General features: G+C 41.8%; 2 protein-coding genes across 4 annotated transcripts in view; one reads left to right on the forward strand and one right to left on the reverse strand.

The window, feature by feature from the left end:
* Positions 1-4,546, reverse strand: part of GTF2E1 (general transcription factor IIE subunit 1) — a 58,776-nt gene extending 54,230 nt beyond the window's left edge. Inside the window, exon 1 of the mRNA XM_074897087.1 lies at positions 4,463-4,546. The gene's annotated coding sequence lies outside the window, so the exon portion shown is untranslated. The remainder of the gene's footprint in view (positions 1-4,462) is intronic.
* A 266-nt stretch (positions 4,547-4,812) lies between these two features.
* RABL3 (RAB, member of RAS oncogene family like 3) lies at positions 4,813-18,555 on the forward strand. Of its 3 annotated transcripts, none has more exons than XM_074897101.1 (8): positions 4,813-4,923; positions 5,282-5,373; positions 6,492-6,621; positions 9,471-9,585; positions 11,087-11,237; positions 11,901-11,972; positions 13,021-13,101; positions 15,651-18,555. In XM_074897101.1, the coding sequence occupies exons 1-8, from the start codon at positions 4,878-4,880 to the stop codon at positions 15,714-15,716; spliced, it is 753 nt and encodes a 250-aa protein (XP_074753202.1). In that variant the 5' UTR covers positions 4,813-4,877; the 3' UTR covers positions 15,717-18,555. The 3 variants fall into 3 exon arrangements, with proteins under 3 accessions (XP_074753202.1, XP_074753210.1, XP_074753218.1); XM_074897109.1 differs by having other exon boundaries at positions 13,021-13,059; positions 15,651-18,554; XM_074897117.1 differs by lacking the exon at positions 11,901-11,972 and having other exon boundaries at positions 13,021-13,059.
* Positions 18,556-19,527: the final 972 nt, after the last annotated feature.

The following is a 19,527-nucleotide window of genomic DNA, read 5'->3' on the forward strand; positions in this document are numbered from 1 at the left end:
AAGCACTACACAGTAAGCACCTACAGCACCAATAATAAAGCACAACGGACAGGATGATATTCAGAAACAACCAAGTGAAAAATTCCAAAACTGAAATATGGGCTTTATTAAGAAACAGCTGTTGGGGAATTGTTCTGTGTAATTACAGGATTATTTAGGGTTGCTGTTTTATGTTATCACAAGTAGGACAGCAACCCTAAATAAATTGGTTTCTTTTAAAAAAAAAAATCTCTAAACATAATAAATATGGATATAAAAGACAATACTGGGAAAAAATAATTAAAAGTTACACTATATAAACAGAAAAATCAGGGTACAGTATGCAAAATGGAGATCATACTTCAGGTTGAGTTAAATGTATGAGGCATAGGTCTTGAGCATAACTACACATGTCAGAAAGGAAATTGGGAGGATAGCAAGTGACCGCAAAAACCCATTCAGTATGATGAGACTGAAGACCATACAGAAGCCAGAAATTCAACTGAGCAAACATCTCCACTGGTCAGGATTTTCCTGCTGCGACAAAGTAACTGAACTCTTCTTCTCCTCAAAGATTTCAATAATTCTTTTGTGAGCTCCAACAGCAATTGTGCTAAGGATGTTGGATCTGTTCTTTTTCCTGCTTTTCCTGACTGAAGCTGAGACAAGAGGACAGGTGCTAAAAAGATGATACCTAGAAGCCACAATGTAGATGAAACTAGAACTACAAATTATGAAAACATGTCAGTCAGTAAATTAACCTGAATTTTTATCCAATACTGCAAATGAACACTACCTTGTTTTAACTTGTAACTTTGAGGCTTATATTGATTCTGCTAGTAACTTTACCTCAAAAAATTTGTCTCACCGTTCATGTATTTGACAAGGTCAACATTTTAAAAAGTGGGATACTCAAAATAGAAGCGGACAACTTTTCAGACTCATTTGTGTAAGCAAATCCTTTACAACACCCCAGATCTCTTTTTAAGGAAAACTTTGGAGTTGCAGGGTTGGCTGGGAACCTACATCTACCAGATATACTGTTCACACTTGGAAAGGTGCTTCCTGTTTTTTTCCACATCTCATTTAAATTGTTAGTGTTCTTTTTCACTCGATCTTTGAAACCAGGTTTGCCAATTTGTTTGGAAAATGTTTCTGCAGGCTTCTGCCATAAAATTTTTTCAAAAGATAAAAAAAATTACTTGCTTACACCGCTGACAGCAGTTTCTTCAGCAAAAATTAAAATCAGATTACAAGAGTAGTCCCTCACCTGTAATGTGGCAAAGCAAAACAGGCTTCCAGGAGCCAGTGCATACCATATCCAACTCCAGCAGACACCTGCAAACACCAGATCCTAGTTCTGCAGTCGCCCACTCTAATAAAATTTAAAATAGTGTTTTCCAGAAGATGATGAGGTTAAGCTGAGAGAAGCGATTCTGAATCTTCCCGAGCACAGTGAGGGAAGGAACAAATTTCAGAACTACAGTGGGAAAACATGCCATCAAGATTTTAAATGTCTGTACAATGTAACCTCAGCCGCTACTCATTCTTTCCAGAAATGGAAAATGGCATACAATTTTCCATTTTCAAGTCTCCTTTTTTTCACCTTTCTCTGTAGTGAGTGGATGATCTGTGCAATATGTCCTTATTATCCAGAAATGCCTTTATCCCACATCAGTTGCAAGCCCAAAGTCTTCTGGCATTTTACCAAAAGCTTAGTGAATTCCATTCCCTGGAGACTTCAGGAACACTGCTGCTCAGCCTTCCTCCTGTACGCCTTGATAAGAAATCATGCATTTTCATTGCAAGGCCTGCCCAGAAGTGTTAAAGGAGAAAAGGACAATCTGCTTGCACTCAAAATCCTACCTCCTTGTAGGCATTCCATAAACTGCAACCAGGATGCCAAGGTATCAAAGGGTTTTCTTCTGTAAAGATATAAAGTTGTGCTGCGGATGTACACAGAAGGACTGAAGGGCCTGGCTGAAATTAGGATATTTTCATCTAATTTCACAAGTGAAAATATATGAAACCACACAAGATAAGGCAACAAGGCCTAATCATGCCATGCAGAAATTGAACGATGCAGGCTCAGGATGTAATTCTCAATCATATTCGTAATCCAAACCTCACATAACAACAGTGAGATGTCAGTAAGTTAAAGGACTACTTATGTTCATGTATACAAACAGATGCAAAGAAGTCATTCAAATTCACAAACTGTTTACACTTGTAGCTGTAGACAAAAATGGAATGCACTAGTTACTGAAGGCAATCTTGGTGGATAGAATAGTGAAGGTACAAGTTCCCTATTACAGCTTAGTTCAAATTATACCCTCCCATTAAAAAGTCTTTCTTTTCCTTCCCAGCCTTCAGCCAAAACCCCCACCCATTCTGGGCTAATTTTGCCAGTTGCCCATTCATTTAGCAAGGTGAATGAAACTGATAAAAAGTGAAATAATAACATGCCAAAAATTCAGAGCATTTTAGAGGGAAGGCAAGGAGGAAACATTCAAGAACTGAATTATACATGCTACCAGAGTAGAGCCTACACCAAGCGGAGAAAAGAAAGCATGGCTAAGGATCTAGAAGAGTGATCTTTCCCCAAGTGGTGGCAAAGATGTTAAATTGACTCAAATGTAATGTGAAGCTGCTAGAACATTTTAACCAGACATCAGAAACTCTTACAATTTGAGTATACACCAACACATCCATTATTTGTGAGACTTCTCAGCATTGGCTTCATATAATGAAGTGGCAAGGTTTTGGATTTCTTTTTTTTAAAGGGAACAAGTAAGACTTTCTCACAACTATCAAGCCAAAGAAGTTGTGATCACACTTATGTACAGCTGGGCTTAACCCCAGCATTCCATGTTAAGTGTCTGGCAGGAAGGACACAGTAATTGTTTTTCATATTCTGGATTCAATGAGATCTGCAACAGCACACTCCTCATCGTGACAGATAACATGAGTGGCATTGCCTGACTTTCAAGAATTCCAGAAAAAAGACAAAAGATTTACAGAAGTATTAGGTTCAGAAAAGTTTTAGTTCATCAGGGTGTAGCAAGCAAGTGTATGTATTGTGGATACAAGTAATAAAGAAACAGAGAAACTAAATAAGATACTAGGTTAGTTTTAATTCATGTAGTTTCTTAAAGCATCCTGTGTGGAAGGGAGCTGTAAATAAGATAGTATCTTAAAGGAAGTGGAAGGTAGGAACAAATCTCCCATCACCCCTTATTGCTGCCAGAAGAGCTCCTGTGCCAAGCACCTGGCTCTGCCCTCCCCCATGCCAGCTCTGGCACTCACAAGATCTGCCGTACATCAATTTACATCACTTAAAGGCAGAACAATACTTTTTTTTTTTTTTTAACCCTTTTACTAGGTTTTTCAACAGTTTAATCAGGTGAATTGCCTAGGAGGAAAAATTCCAACAAGAAACTGAACCAGCACATGTGAGAGGATGCCAGTGCAGTAGATGAGAGAAAAGGCTTCCTTTCATGGCTGAAAAATACTAAACCACTTCCGTCTCCTGAAAATGCACCTTTACTGTGCACTACTGAACACCCTTTTCAGAACACTGACCTTCATTATTCATTCTGAGTCACTTGTAACGATACAGGTTTGACAGTTGGACTTAATAGCTTAGTGCCATTATGAGATGCAATGTTCATCTGCTTCTCAGGGAACTAGCAAACTCGTGAAAACAGAAAACTAATGCACAAAAGGAAAATATCTTGCCGACCTGGAGAACTGAACGATTTCACTGTATGGGCTCAACCAATGGTCACACTTGGCAAAAAGAAACGATCTAAATTTGTGGCATTGCCAGTTACCCCTCAGATACCCATAATCTTGCCGCTTCCTTCAAGTTATAAATTGCATAGACTTCCTAGACTATGGTACCAAACTAAGCTTTAATGCCAAGTAAAAGAGAAAACCCCTTAATGCTATCTGTGTTTCCTATTCCCTACCCACTTCTATGTGTTGAGTTTTAAACATCCGATTGTGTAAGCACCCATAGGACATGAGACTTGAGGGGCTCAGCAGTATCTCCTAAAAAAAAAAAAAAACCCAGACAAAAAACACCCCAAAAAACCACACCAAAACCAAACAAGAAACCCCCCACAAACAATGCATGAGAGGCAGTCGGTGGTGTGGGGACCCAAAGGCGAAGCAGGGGCCCAAGGCAGCGGCCCAGCCGGACCCCCGCGGGCGGTGCCGGCGTGCTCAGCCCATCAGCGGCACCCAAAACAACTGGGGGGCCGGAGCCCCGGGCCGGGGGCCTCCGGTACACGCCGTCCGCCGCAGCAGGGCCCCGGGGAGGCGGAGCAGGGGAGGGGGCGCGCGGCCGTTTCCCCTGGCGGCACCGCATGAGTCCCCGCCCGGGACGACGCAGCCCAGCAATGGGGGGAACCCAGCGGGAGGAAACCCCTCCGGCGCCGCAGGGCGGGCACGGCCGCCGGTCCCCGGGGCCGGCACTGACCTGCCGCCGCTTCCAGCCTCTCTCCGCTCCAGGCGGCGCTTCCGGCGGCTCCGCGATGGGACGTCAGGAGCCGCGCTCGCCCCGTGACGTCGTCAGAGCGCCGGGCGCCTTGCCCAATGGCGATGCTGCGCGACGCGCATGCGCGGCACCACGCCCCTCCGTGCCTGGCACGCGTCCCTCTCAGGGACTGAGCGGTGAGCGACGGGAAAACGAGCCAATCGTGTCCTCACAGAATCTCTCTTAAGCGTTCCCGCCCTCCCACGAGTTAAACCAGTCAAGAGCGAGAGCGGCGCTGGCAGCGCGAGCAGCCAGCCAATGGCCTGAGTGGAGCGGGAGGAGCGTGCGCCGCGATTGGCGGCGCCGGGAGAGGGCGGGCGGTCGGTCGGTCTCCGGCGTTGTTGCTAGGTAGAGTAAGATGGCGGCTTTGGACAGGGTCAAGGTGCTGGTGTTGGGCGACTCCGGTGAGTGTCCCTCCCCGCTCCCCGGCCCAGTACAGGCGCACACAGCGCGGGCGGGCGGGGGGCATCCCCTTCACCCCCCCACCGTGGAGGCGGGTGACGGCTCCCCCGGAGGTGGCGGGCAGCGCATGCGCCGTGCGGCGCTCCCGGCCCCTTAGCTCACCCCGCCCGGCTGGAAACTGCCCCGCGGCAGCCTGGCCCTGGGCCTTTGCCCTCTGCCTCCCTCCCACCTTTGCTCCGGCCGTTGGGCGCTGGCCGGTGCCCGTTCCCCGTGGGTGCCGGGGCTGCCCGCCCGCTCGTGGCCTTTTTACCCGCCCTCCTGTGATTTCCCAGGAGCTGTGTCCTCTGTGTGCACTTGCAGGTGTCGGGAAGTCTTCGCTTGTTCACCTCTTGTGCCAAAACCAGGTGCTGGGAAACCCGTCCTGGACAGTGGGCTGCTCGGTGGATGTTCGAGTAGGTGACGTGTCTGACCTTTTGGTATCCCAAGCTTAAAGTAAAGAGAAGGGCCTTAACCTTTTTTTTTTTTTTCTTCTTCTTTTCATTGCTTACAGCCCCAGAAAGATGTGTGTTTTCGTGTTTTGTTCTGCTGAGGGCTTAATCTTTTCAGGCAAATAGTATTAAATGTGAGCCAAGCACTTGTGTGAACAAGTTTTGACCTTCCAAGGTTACGGAAATCACGAGATATTTGTCGTTCCTAGCACCTCTCCTTACTGCAGTGGCCACTGGTGCGTTACCAGTTATGGAGTGGCCGGTTTAAGTCAGAAGGCACAGAGCTTAAACCATGCTTCCCTGAGAAACAGTTAATGTACAGCTAAACTGTTAGCCAAACATACCACGAAAAAACAATCTGCTTGTTTGAGTGTACTGACCATGACCATAGGGTTGCTTCTTCTGTCTGCTCACTGCAATCAGAGTGATGATGATATTTATCAAGCAGGTTTTTTGGCCCAACCTACAATCCTTATGGGATAGCGATAAACGCTTTTTTTCCTCCATTGCTCTTTGCCACATTATCCTTGAAATGCATTGCCATAGGAATATATTTCCAAAATTTGGGGAAAGAAACATGGCAGTCCTGTTTGGAGCAAAACTACCTAGCAGATCCAGGGGCAAAAATTGTTGGTTGATTCATTAATTCAGTTGAGATGTTAATGATAATTTGGAAAGGAAAAAGATGTGGTCTGTTAGAATCGGATGTGGTCACCTGTGTGAATATTCTCGCAGTGCTACCATGTGGGTTTTAACAACTGTAAGAAGTCATTATCTTACTTCTGCTTTAGCAACATGTTATTTCTAAGCACATCATAAGGTGTTAGGTTTGTTAATACTGAAATGGAAAGGATACTCCCTGCTGACTCACAAAGTTCTGTCTTGTAGAAGAGCTGTGGTATCCAGTGGCCACTTGACTCATTCCATCTCTTCTGCTCGAGAGATTTGAAATTATGTCAGCATGAGAGTTTACAAATTTCTATCCAAGTACAATAATCCTTTCAGCTGAATGTGCAAGTGTTGTGTGAATTAATACCTGTGACCTGGGGCTGTGGTTATGTATGATGTGAATTTTTCATCAGATCCATGACTACAAAGAAGGGACTCCAGAAGAGAAGACCTACTACATTGAGCTGTGGGATGTTGGAGGTTCAGTGGGTAGTGCCACTAGTGTGAAAAGCACACGAGCCGTATTTTATAACTTGCTGAACGGTAAGTTGGTTTAGTGTAAGTCTGCTTTTATCACTGTTTCTGTTATGAGCTGTCTCTTGGGTTTTGGGGCAGGATTCCTTTAAGTCTGGCTGAGGGCTATATTCTTCTCTTTTCTGATTCCAGTACATTTATACAGGAAAAAAACTGATACAATCCATCTGGAGAATTTTATGGATTCAGTTTTGAACTGGAAAGCTATTTTAGGCAAACCTGTGCTTCATCAGCCTTTCACTTCAGACTTGTGCAGCTGGCAAAACAGGGAGTCTTTGAAGTTGTAGTGATGTCCCTTCCAGCTACACTTGAAGACATAAAGGTTGCCTTCACCTTTCCAGGTGTGATAGATGTTCAGTTCCAAAACCACAGTAGGGAAATAATTATTTGAATTAATATGAACTTCCATAGTTATATCCTACCCTGCAAATTTGAACTGTTTTCCCATAGAACTGCAATATGCTGATAACCATCTTCTCTCTGCTCAATTTGCCAAATTATTTTTAATAATTGAATCTTGCAGCTTGCTGTATAGAGATGCCTTCTGTTGAGATACTGACTTAAAGGCCTAGTAGTTCTAATAAGAGCAAATAAGATATTGTAAACTTAACAGTGCAGGGTTTCAGTTGTTACTTTTTGGCATCCAAGGATAGTTTACTAAAAATAGGTGTATACTAGATTAACAACTGCTCCGAAAAACTGTCTCAGATGTTCTGTTTGACTCTTTTCGTGTTCCCAGTCATTTGAGGGCCATTCAGTAATGTGTTAAGGCATACAATAAACATTTTTGATCTGTGATGACTTAACTAGTTATTTCTGCCTTCTTTCCTAGTAAGAAGACTGTGTATAGGTACCTCTTGCTTATACTGTTAATCACACTTCTGTAAATAAGGTTTGAGTTGAGTTGTGCCCTCAAAGCAAGCCTCTTTGGTATATGAAAAAAATGGATTTCTCTTTGACACCAAATCCACAGTATGCAAGTGAGTGTGGGTCGGACTTGGAAGTACGCTAGAACAGCCCATTAGGAGATGAAATCTTGAACTTATGTGTCTAAATGATAATTGATGATGTTATTAAAATAGAGTTATTTATCTGCACTGCCCAAAAGATATTATTAGGCAGCTCTCATATGAAAACTGTTGACTTTGGTAGGTAGCCTTGGCTCTGGTTTCTTTCGTTAGATTAATTTCTTCATTAGAGCTTGTCTCACAAATTGTCTCTGTTTGACCTGATTTAAGAAGAGAAGATGAATATGTTCCTTCTGCCTGGCTGCTTGTGCTTTCTCTGCTTGCAGTGGTCTGAAAACCTGAGATCAAAAGACAGTTAACATTTGGTTGTGACAGCATTTGTGCAGGTTGTCAAGGAGACCTGGTTGTTGACGAGGTTAGGTACAGTTTGCTCTTGGTTTGACCGTGGATCTTCTGCTTTGGTGACCCTGCATCTGGTGTGTGGACTGTGATAGTCTGGGATGGTGACTAGGCAGTAAGGCTGTGGCTTACAGACCTTAATGGGGGAGGAACATTTCCTTGAGTAGTCATCGGCCCTGCTTGCTCTTTTTTGATGTTAGCACAGTCTTTTTGTGCTGTTGCAACTAGCTATGTAGGTTTTGGGTGAAACAGATAAAGGAACTGACCAATCAAAAACATAACTAAGGAAGAGTGTCTGGAGGTGGAGTGTGTTTCTCACAGATTATGCAGCAGTGCCTCTGAATCTGTTGCCGTAGGCCAAGTTATGTTGTATCAGGCTTTTTTTCCCTACACTGGGGGTGGACATGCATTTGAGTTGCCTTTTTATGCTGTCACTGAGATAAATGCTTTGAAATAAGGCTGTGATTGTGATATGCTGGGAACTCTCATAGAAGAATCTGCTCGTTTGTGGGGGGTAGTGGAAAATGTGGAAACGTGGTTTGATTGTAGTGTGTACAGTGGGTGGCACCTTTGGGAGTTAAGGTGAAAGATTAATAAGTTTTCTCCACCTGTAGACTGAAGTGTGTTGAGAACGGATCCTGATGAAGGTAAGGGGTCTAATTCCATTTTGTCCTTGAATTAATGATGGTTTGAAGTCTGGAGGAAGTGAGAACATTGCACAGGTTGCAGAAGGTGTGAATAAATAGAAGTTTGCTAGCAGGGGTTGGTTATTGAGTTAGAAACTGTGGTTATCAGAAGTGGGTGTCTGTTAATAGCACAGCCAGAAAGTTTGGCTGGGTGTTTTTCTATCTCAGAATTTACATTTTAAAGGATCATGGTAATGAAAAATGTGAGCAACTTGATCTTAAATACATGAAATCTTATTAATTGATGGTTCTACCAGCCATTTGGTGGACTGTGAAAGTTTATCAGAGTCTGTTTCCCCATTGGATACCTCCCCAAGTATGTAGCATTAGTTCTTGAAAATGCAGGAAAACAGTAGTGTTCTCTAAACTCTTTGAAACAAAGAAACAGCCTTTAGACTTCTTAGATGGTGTGACAAGAAGATAGTTATGTTTGCCAGTTAGATTAAAAACAGAGAAAGGCTAAATTCTCTGCTGCAGTAATACAGAGTTTCAGTATCGTTAGAACTAGACAGAGCAGAAGCAGGGAATGTCTGCAAGCCTCTTGCGGATTAAACCCTGAGGTGGCTGTTTGTTTCCTCCTTTCATGAGATTTTTCTCTTAGCTCTTAATCCAATTCCTGATAAGCAGCTTTAAAAAACCTGTTGCAGCCTGATATTTTCAGCTTTATTCATTCACTGTAACTGAACCAGTTATATATCCCTTTCTTCATTCTCAGGTATCTGGGAACCTGCAGATGTCATTTTGGTAAGATAAGAGAAAAAAAAATATCATTAAATAGCATCTTGCTGTCTTCGCTTTTATTTAGGGATAATTTTAGTGCATGACTTAACCAACAAGAAATCATCCCAGAATTTGTATCGCTGGTCTTTGGAAGCACTCAACAGAGATGTCGCTCCAACAGGAGTTCTTGTGACAAATGGGTGAGTGAAAACATACATGCAGGGTTATGACACAGTAATTCCAAGCTGTTATGGAAGTCTTTGTTCATCCCTAAGGCTACTTGAAGTAGATGTGGCTAGACTTTTAAGGAAAAAAGGATAAAATGGGAGATATAAAAGAAAATCACTGTTCTTTTTGTTTTACGCTGCCATCGGGTCATTCTGCCAGTAGATTCCCAAACCATGTGGCAGAGACCTTGCTTTAAGGGAAAAGATGTTTACCACGGCCATCATCTGTCTGAGTCCTCTGTGAGAGTGGCTCCAGTCTGTTCGGAGATGTGCAAAGTCCTCATACAAAAAGTGTTGTGGGATGGCATGTCTCTGTTCCGAAAGGTTTTCCTTCCATGCACCAAGACTGAGGAAGTTTATTTCGTTATTTTTTGTTTGGGGCAATGGGAGAATTATTTCAGGAGTGTGGCTAAAGAAGAGCTTAGAAAACTCTGCCTAAACAGCCTGTTCATAATTAGATTTCCAACATCTTGTCAGGTGTTTCCTCCTTTACCTCCATGTTCCTGTTATACATGTAGTCAAGGAGGCTTTAAGATCATTGATAAACCTCACACGTGAGCAGGGAAGCAATAATAAGGGGCAGCTTTTTGTGAGAAGAATATCAATTGTTCATCTGTCTGTGCTGGTACACAGGTGTTTTTGTAGAAACATGGGAGAAGGGAAAGAGGATTTGCATTGTATAAACTGCAAATATCTCCAGTTTTTCCACATACAGGTTCTTCACAATTGTTTTAATTTTCAAAAACTTAACTCCTGTCAGAGACAGATACTCAGCCACTAGCAATTGCTTTGTCAAGTTGTTGCTGTTGGTTGTAGAATTACTTTCTAGAAAGCTTGGTTTAGGTAAAAGTACAAGTGATTATCCTAGCTGAGGAGAATGGTTGGAGCTTGGATTTGTGATGACATTTGATTGCAATCATTTATTTTATCAAGGCTGTCTTGGATCATTACTTATATCTGAGTGAAAGCTTGTTGGAATTCACATTATATGGCTACCTTTACTTGAATGTGGACTTAGTAACTTGACACCCCACAGCTGGTACTACAACCCTCTTTGATCTAATGTGGAAAGGGGAAGTGTTTTGCAGTTATTTCATTAAAGAGTGTATGTATGTAGGAAGTGTAGACGTTCAGAGATGCCAACTCCCTGATCTGTCTCTGGTGGCTGCACATGCTTGGTACAATACTGGAATTCCTGTTTCTTTCCTGCTTGTGTGATCATTTCTTGTGTGGTTCATCTACACTGAGAAGAAATCCAACTTGTGGTTTCTTTCTCTTTCCTTTCAATCCCTGTGCAGTGACTTAGATGCAGAAGCCCTTCCTTAATTTACAGATACAGCACATTCTCACTCAGACAAATAATGACCCTTAATAAACAAATGACTGTTATTTGAAAGGCACAGGGGAGCTGATGGCACGTCTGTGCCCACTTACATGACCATCGCTTCATTTAGGTTTTTATTTGCCTCATCAGTGACTATGACCGTGAACAGTTTGCTGATAACCAGATTCCACTGCTGGTAATAGGAACTAAGCTGGATCAGATCCCAGAAACTAAGCGGAATGAAGTTTTGACCAGAACAGCTTTCTTGGCTGAGGATTTCAATGCTGAAGAGATAAATTTGGTTAGTATCCTTGTCACCAGTGTTTTTCTTTTAGATGGCAGTGAGTCTGATTTTTTAGTAAGTAAAGATGTTGTGGCAAAAATTGAGCTTTTGGAGATTTTCCTCAGTAATGATGGAGTTACGCACATTTTGATTGGCCATCCCCCTTGCTTGATGAAACTGTCGTCTTTGTTTCATTATAGGGAGGTACAGTGCGTGTTAGATAATATCACTGAAGCTTAGAGTTGATGGTTGGGAGTTAAGTTTTCTCTTTCTTCTTCTCAGTTCTGACACCTACTATCTTTGAGTGAAACATCAAGATAACTTTCCATATCAAATGTGTATATATATGTATAAAAATATACACGTGCTGTGTGAATGCTTGTATATACACACACATGCATACACGTGCACGCACAACCTCATGGGTAGCCTGTACAGATTATTAGCTGACTGTATAGCTGGTGGTAGAAGCAAGACGTGGAGCACATAGAGGGGTGCTTAGAATTCTCTGTTTGATTCACAGAACAGAAGTTGGCCTTTTCTCTCCAATGACTGTGGAGCAGAAATCAGGAGATAGACTGTTTTCCCTAGCTAATTGCACATGGGTGTGTCGGGGGAAAGGGTACATTGATTTCCACCTGTATGGCTTCCTTGTGTTGGTTTGTCTTGTGGGTGTTCTAGGATTGCACCAATCCTCGTTACCTGGCTGCGGGTTCATCCAATGCTGTCAAACTAAGCAGGTTTTTTGATAAGGTAAGTCAAATCAATTAAATTATGTTTTGTTGTTCCGTGTATTGAATGCTGTTTGTGATTTGAACATGAACAACAGTTAGCTGCTCCTTTCACATTCTGTTTTTTGAGCTGGTTCAAGACAGGTGTGGGGAGGCCAAAGATTGGTCTGCTTTTGGAAACCTCCAGCTGATCTGCTTGAAGGTTTGATTATTGATCTGAGTGCAGAGACCCTCTGTGTACACTTTCGGAGTCCTTTGGCAGGCCAGAGGGTTTGTAGTGTGCTAAGGTAATAATGTGGGGAATTTCAAGACTATGGTTAGCTCTGTTGATCCTGGTTAAAGCTAACTTTAGGAATTAGTAAATTTGGCATGTTACTCTCCCTTCCTGCAAAAGAGAGCATCAGGACCTACTGTGAAAATGACAGGGGGAATGCTCTGGTTTAAACATCCCCTGGACAAAGATATAGTGGAGCAGATCACCTCCTGTATCAGATCATGCTTTAGAGGAAATTTGGCCGCAATTTTCTTTGGAGAAGCGTGTAGATTGTATGGAGTGATACAAATCACTTTTTCATTCTTAGATTGATGGTACTGCCTCTGTATGTATCCTTCAGCACAGACATCATTGTCAGAGTACGAGTCAGGCAACCTCTGCTCAAGCATCACCTATGCCCAGGGGCTACTCAGAACCACTGGAATTGTTACACACCTGCAGAATGAATGTTTTTTTCTAGTGCTCAGAACCACTGCACCTGCAGGGAAGAATTGGAATAACTGACTCTGCTGTAGTAAGGAGTCACCCAAACCATCACCTCCATTACTAGAGGGCTATAACTAAATTAGGTGTGTAGAAGTTGAGGATAACACAGCTTTACTAAGAATGGCTGGAGGTGGCAGCTCCTTCTGTTGTAATAGTGTTGCACTAAAAGCAATGGGCCTGGAGCAGGGGATGTGGATTTAGACCTTATCGTGGTTAGCCATGACTTTCAGTGCTCACATGTGAAGTGTTGTTTGCAATCTGAGGTTATGCATATGCTGTGCCAGCTAAGATCTTTCTCTGGTTTTCCCAGGTCATAGAGAAGAGATACTTCTTAAGAGATGGCAATCAGGTTTGTAATTTTACCTCCTTTTTTTTTTTTTTTTTTCTCCCTGTGTAATGTGAACTGCTGACAGTCTCCTCTTTAAAACAGGGGCTTTGTGCAACTTAAATGATAATCTGTGCTGGTAACTGAGTTCTTAAATCTGTGGGAGCACAGCTGTTTTGAATAGAAAAATGGCTGGCTTTTGTCAGCTGAAGTTATTTGTCCATAATATGATTGGCGGTGAAATAATTAAGTATGCTAACATAGTAGGAGTTGCAAGAGTGAGGGAAAATGGGTAAATATGATCTATTTCAGATCTGTCAGTGTCAGTCTGCTTGGTTACAGATTTAGGCCAGAAATGCTGTCCTGAAGGTCAATGCAAAGGCTCTTTTTGCATAGCTGGAAGTAGCATTTTATGTTTTGCATGGGTAGTTCTCATAGAACCAGTGGAGCCACAAGGAAACTGGCAGTATGATACCAGCTTGTAATTAATTCCTAAATGGCTGAATTAACTGCTTTCAGTACAGTTGGTAAAGAACTAGAAAAATTACTTCTGTGGTTTGAGCAGGCCATTTCAAGTTTTTGTGCTCCCCACCTTCTGTGCACAGCCTACCATGCAGGGAGTAGTGAGGTTCCACTTCTCCTATCTGGGACGTGCTTGCAAAGTACCATGAATGGCACCACGGAAATAAAATTGAATGTATTGTTAGATGTAGCCCTGCTGAAAGCTCCTTAGAGCTAGTGGGGGGAAAAAACAGTCACAAACTACCAAATGCTTACTTTCTTTGAGTGTTTTTTTATGCCTTTTAAAAATAAATTTGGTTTTTCCTGTTTCAGTTCTGCATGATGCCTTTTTTCCTCCCCGTGCTCTAGTGAAAGGATGTCTCCCTTGCATGGGGATAATAGCTTCATGCAAAAATCTGCTTGTATGCTAGTTGTATTTGATGCATGATGTAAGATTTTTATTTTTCTTATTTGAACATTTTTAGTGGCTACCCAGGGATTAACTCTATTCCTTATGGCTATGTGCCAAAGATTAAAGCCTTCTGATGGCTACTTTCATCTGAAAACAGCTTAAACAGATCTTAAGTAGTGGACAGTCATATTGAGAGAAAATCCAAATTGGAACTGGAGATTTCATTATAACCTCTTAACGTTACTATTTGAAATTATCTACTTAATGTAAATCTTACAAATGTGTTGTGGGTTTTCTACAATAGGTCTCTTCGATCACTCGTGTTTTGAGGTATTTGTATTATAGACTACTTCAGGATGAAAAGAATGATAAGTTTCAAATTGTTTGTAGCTATTACTTTGATCAGATCTCTGATAAATAAATGTTACTCTTAATTAATGACTTTGATATAAAAAATGCTAAAGCAGGTAAGTTTTCACCTATGGTGTCCTGCTACTTTTTAGTTATAATGATTGCATTTTTCCTTTTTGAATTCCCAAAGCAGATTTCATGAGATGAACCTTTGTGCAAAATTTGCCTGATTTTTCCCTTAGAGATGATTGCTTTTCAGAGATGAACAAAACAATTCCTGAATTGAATACCTTGCTTATCTGTTTGAGTTTTGGGCTTGAAAACCCTGACTAAATTGTGTCAGTTTTTAGTAAACTTTTATTTTGGGTAAGCTCTTTAGCTTTCTTAGTTTACCAGTGAAGTGTGTAACCTAAGCAATCTACTTTGTATTGTAAATTACATTTTTCATCCCAAAGCCCATGTTCCCGCTGGCATGATTTGTAGCGTTTGGTTGATGTCTTCCATTTTAATACACTGTATTTCCTCTATGAGTGTGGAATTGTTTTGGGAGGATGTGTTTACTGGGTCTGCTGTTTCTGCTTGTGTGTAGTCTGGACTGTAATCAGATACTTTTATGATGCCAATAGGACAGACATCTTACACAGTAGTAGAAAGCAGTACATCTCTTTCCTGTGGGGGATTCAGGGGTGCATTGGATTGCAAATCTGTTTGAAATACCATTAAGCCAGAGAAGCTTCTGATGGTTTCAAGTAGATTTTCTTTGTAAGCACTCATTGTCATGGTGTAAGCAGTATCTACAGATTGGCTGCAAAAGCAGGAATGCTAATCCTTTGCATTGTTGCAACCATTTCTATTCTGATGGTTTTCTTAAAGCTTTCAGTAGTTGATAAAACTGTACTTTCAACTACCAGTGAAGTGCTGCTGTCTCAGGTTAGAAGGCTAGAGTCTCAGCAGCAATTTAATAGGACTCAGTAATACTATTTTATAGTTTTAAAAATGAATGGAGGAGAAATTCTTATATGCATTTGAATCGGGGGGGAAATACAGGCTTTGAAATCTGTAATTAACTGGTTTAGAATTTGCCCAAGAAATTAAGGCTTTCATTGTAACTCTTGCCAAAAAGCCTTAAGGAGCTCTGTAGAACAAATGAGCCATACTCAAGTTTTGCCTCTTGTTTAATCGATGGTGATCCTCTAGCAGTAAGCTGAAGCATTTTAGCCCTGATTCTGGAGATGGCATGGAAGAGGAAGGCGTTCTTGCAGCTGGCTTGGTAACAGGCGCTCCAGTGTGGGCTAGAGGGAGCTCATGCTGATTCTGATGTGACATGATGACTTCTTTTTCCTGTCTCTAGATTTCTGGCTTCTCTGAAAGGAAAAGGTTTGGAGGAGGAACGCTGAAGAGCCTTCATTATGATTGAACAGAAAGAAGTGGAAGATGACTTCTCCGAGATCCTAACGACATTCCCATTCTGTCTGGATACTTAAAGAACAGTAATGCTTATGTAAAGCAGAGTAAAATGGTATGACAGCTGAGTAAACTGCTGAAGCTGCTTTTGCTGGAAAAGACTTGGGGAAGAATTTCCAAAACTCCAGTCTGAAGCCTAGAGTTATTAGGATTGCAGGCCGTCTGGATATATGGGAACATTTGGGGAAAGTGCAATAAATTGAATGTGTCTCACACTGCCGTGGGAAACTTTATCATACAGAGCATGTATACGTGACATCTTTGTCTCCATTTTGGAAAACTTATGGACAGTCTTTGCAATGAATTACATTCATCTTGCCTCTAAAGGAAAAGTGACACTGAGTGGGCTTCTCATTTACAGTGAAGTGAACAAAACAAGTGAGCAAGATGTTAGGATAGGTAAGGAATGGTTGGGTAAATAATAGAATGCCTTCAGTAAATGAATGGTGGTGTCTCACCTGGAACACACCCTTCAGCCCTGTTCAAAAGGGATAAAAGTAAGAGGCAAGAGATGAAAAAACGATTTGAAGCCTTAAAATCATGAGTAGAAAACAAGTGGTATTCATTCTGATGCTTAAATTAAAATTGTTTACTTTGGAGAGAACAAAGTGAAGCAGGTACTCCTGTTTGTCTTTTCATAATTGAGTGTGGTCTTGTTCTTTGTATTAAATTAAAGGGCAGTGCACTGGAAGTTGATGGAAAAAGTATGTATTTATACAGTGCTTATTTGGAACAAATGTGACATGGTCTTACTGAGCCTGAGGGCTTAGTGGATTCAGAAAATGTGAAATGTAAGAACATCCTCTGCATTAGAACAGATAGAAATTTAAAAGGCATATAAAGCCCTGTAAAAAGTAGGAACTGAACATGATTAGAGGGAAAGATCTGTAATAGGGATGTTTCCTTTTCATATTTAATACTAAGGATAAAGGAGGCTTGTCCTGGTCTGATCTACCGTGCAAGCTGCCGTCTTCCTAAATAGCCCAAGCTTTGCACAGTTTCTCACCTCCCCAGAATTAAATGGAGTGGTAGAAGCCTGATTTATGGCAGTTTCTTCTTTCCCCTCCTTCCTCACAGTCATCTCTAATGGTTAAGCCTCTGGCAAAGGCTAACTAAGAGCTGGAGTTAGATATAAATACAGATTAATAATAAATGGGGATAGAAGAAAGTAAAATGCTGATGTGAAACTGACAGCAGGCAGAGTTCTGCAGTCTCCAGATTACATCTGCCTGCAGCTCTTCTCTAGCAGCTGCTTGGAAATAAATGGAAAAATGCCTTATGCCACTAATCAGGCACAAAAATGACAGCTAGGTGCACCAGTCAAACTTATTAAAAATATGTATGCTTTGCTTTTACTTACGCCATTTCCAGTAAGGTCTTGGAGCATTTGCAAACATGAGCACAGTAAATTTTTAGATGCCTGTATAAAATAGGTTATTAGTTTACATTCAGTTTATGACCAGGGAAGATAAGGCCCTGAAATATTCACAGCTTAGAAGCCATGTCTGAGCTATGCAGCTCAGGATAGCACCAATGTGTCTTTCTGCTCCTTTAACAGTGAAAGCTGGAATTATTTTCTCAAGGGCAGGTGCTCTCTTGGGGTAACCAGATCTGGGCTCCCTCAGGTTACTGAGGAACTGCAGAGCAGAACAAGCAAGCTAAGGCTATTTGTTCTTCACTCTATGGCTTCTTTAGGAGAATTGGAAGTGTTGCAGACTGAAGGAGGCCATTTATTTAAGATGCTGCGTGAAGCAACAGTTGCACAGGTCTTTGATTTGGAGGATGAAACTTTCCAAAGTAACGCCTTTTCAGTTAATCAAAAAAGGAACATTGCTCAGCATGCTGCGGGGGGCCTAAACCCTAGTTGCAGCTTACCTGTGTTTGTGCATTTCACTCCTCGGGCTCTACAAAAAAGAAACACAGTCTTTGTATGAGGGATCTTTGTGCTCCAGGAGGAGGAGGGAATGTGTAAGTCCTGTGCATCGGTAGGACTGAAGGTTAAGACAAGCAGGATTCAGAAGCAAATTGGAAAGGGGTACTGTTGTGGTAGGAGAGAGAGAAGATAAAGGGAATAGTGCTGAGGAAAAGTAGAGCATGTAGGCAAGTGGTAGAAGGTTAGTGGATTAAGAGGGAAGTGTGGTGGAGGCTATGGCTCCTGCTCTAGGCTCAGCTAAGTCTGCTTGGGCTTGCTCATCCAGCTGTGAGCTGTAAAACTCCTCCCAGGGTATCTCTTATCTGCTCTTGAACTGACCTGTGTGGTCTGACAAAGTGGCTTCATGGTCAGTCTCGCTGTCCTACCTGCAAAATGGAGGAGGCCTCCCTGGAGGCACAATTCTGATGTATCTGTTTATCAAACTCTAGTGTTTTTGTTACACTGGGAATTAAAAAGTTCACTCTTTTTAATTTAGTCTGGATGTTTAACTTGAAAAAAAAACAAGGACCAGAGTTGTTCCTAACTGTTTGTGTTGTCACAATATTTTATTCTGATATCACCACCCTTAACTCTGTCCTGCCATAAACAAATCATTTAACTTCAATAGTTAGTTTTAATGCACTGAAATCCTTTAGATAGCTGTCATTTCGTTGTCATTCTAAAGGGTAAAGGCTAAATTTCTGTGCTGTCTCCATCAATAGCCCTGAAAAATGATTGCAGACCCATCTCACCATGATTGCAGTGTTTTAGCGTTTGTGGTCCCAGGTTAGAATAGATTGCTTTGTATAACACCTGTGTGGGGTTTTTGATGTATTTTTACCCACTTTTTTTCTCGTATTTCATCAGAGCCATGTTAAGGCTATTAGCATGTTCAAGTTATTTAAATATTATCCTGAAATTTCATGGGTTCTAGTTATTTAAATACAATTTATTTGATTTAAATATAATTTCCTGATGTATTTTTACCCACTTTTCATATTTCATAAGGGCTGAGTTAAGGATATTAGCATGTTCAAATTATTTAAATATAATCCTGAAATTTCATTAGTTACCCATGCGTGGCATTTGGAGAATTGCACTGTCCCTGTTTGGCATTTCTTACATTTACATGACTGACACACACTGCAGCTCTCTTGAAGTATCTCCCTACGATTTTTGTTTGCAGTGGTAGCTTCTGTTTTCCTAAATGTAATGCTATTTTAATACACAGGTCTCCGGTCCAGAATAAGTATCTTACTCATTTAGATCTCATCAGATAACCACAATTAGGTATAATATAGTCATATATGTTGATATCACTGCATTTATTTTTAAAGGAAGTACTAGCTTCTTGTCAGAACCAGGACTACATGAGCAGCCAGAGTTAGCTTCCTTGCTGTTTGCACCTCAGCTGTTTCAGCTGCCCGGAAATGGTTCACCTCCAAGCTTGGAGCTGTGACACCAGACAACTTTTGCTCTTCCTGCTGCACGTTTCACTTTCTTTTCTCTGCACACCTCTATGACCCTTCTGTCTGTCTTGCCTCTGTCCACCCATAACCCCATTCTCTGTTCCTCCAGCTCCATTTCTCCCAATTTCTATCCCTCTCTCCCCACTTCCCATGTCCCACCTGTCCATGTCCTCTGTGTCACTGGGGGGTCACAGAGACCCCTCTCTTTGTGCCCCCTGCTCCACCCTCTGGTTCCCTCTTTCTTCCCCAATTTCCCTCTGTTTCTCTTCGTCTCTCTTGCTGTGCCACTGGATTTCTCTGTGTCTCTCTGCTCACCTCTCTCCACTGTCTCTGTCTCTCTGTTTTCCTACATGTCTCCTCCTTCTGTCTGTCTCTCTGGTGCC

The sequence above is a fragment of the Athene noctua genome, chromosome 1, assembly GCF_965140245.1.
Source record: "Athene noctua chromosome 1, bAthNoc1.hap1.1, whole genome shotgun sequence".
Taxonomy (NCBI): domain Eukaryota; kingdom Metazoa; phylum Chordata; class Aves; order Strigiformes; family Strigidae; genus Athene; species Athene noctua.

Excerpts from the sequence above, each read along its gene's own strand:
- RABL3 (XM_074897101.1), top strand. The coding sequence starts at position 4,878 with ATGGCGGCTTTGGACAGGGTCAAGGTGCTGGTGTTGGGCGACTCCG. Across the intron at positions 5,374-6,491 it reads GCTGCTCGGTGGATGTTCGA|ATCCATGACTACAAAGAAGG; the intron begins GTAGGTGACGTG and ends ATTTTTCATCAG. Across the intron at positions 13,102-15,650 it reads TTTTTTTTTTTTTTCTCCCT|ATTTCTGGCTTCTCTGAAAG; the intron begins GTGTAATGTGAA and ends TCCTGTCTCTAG.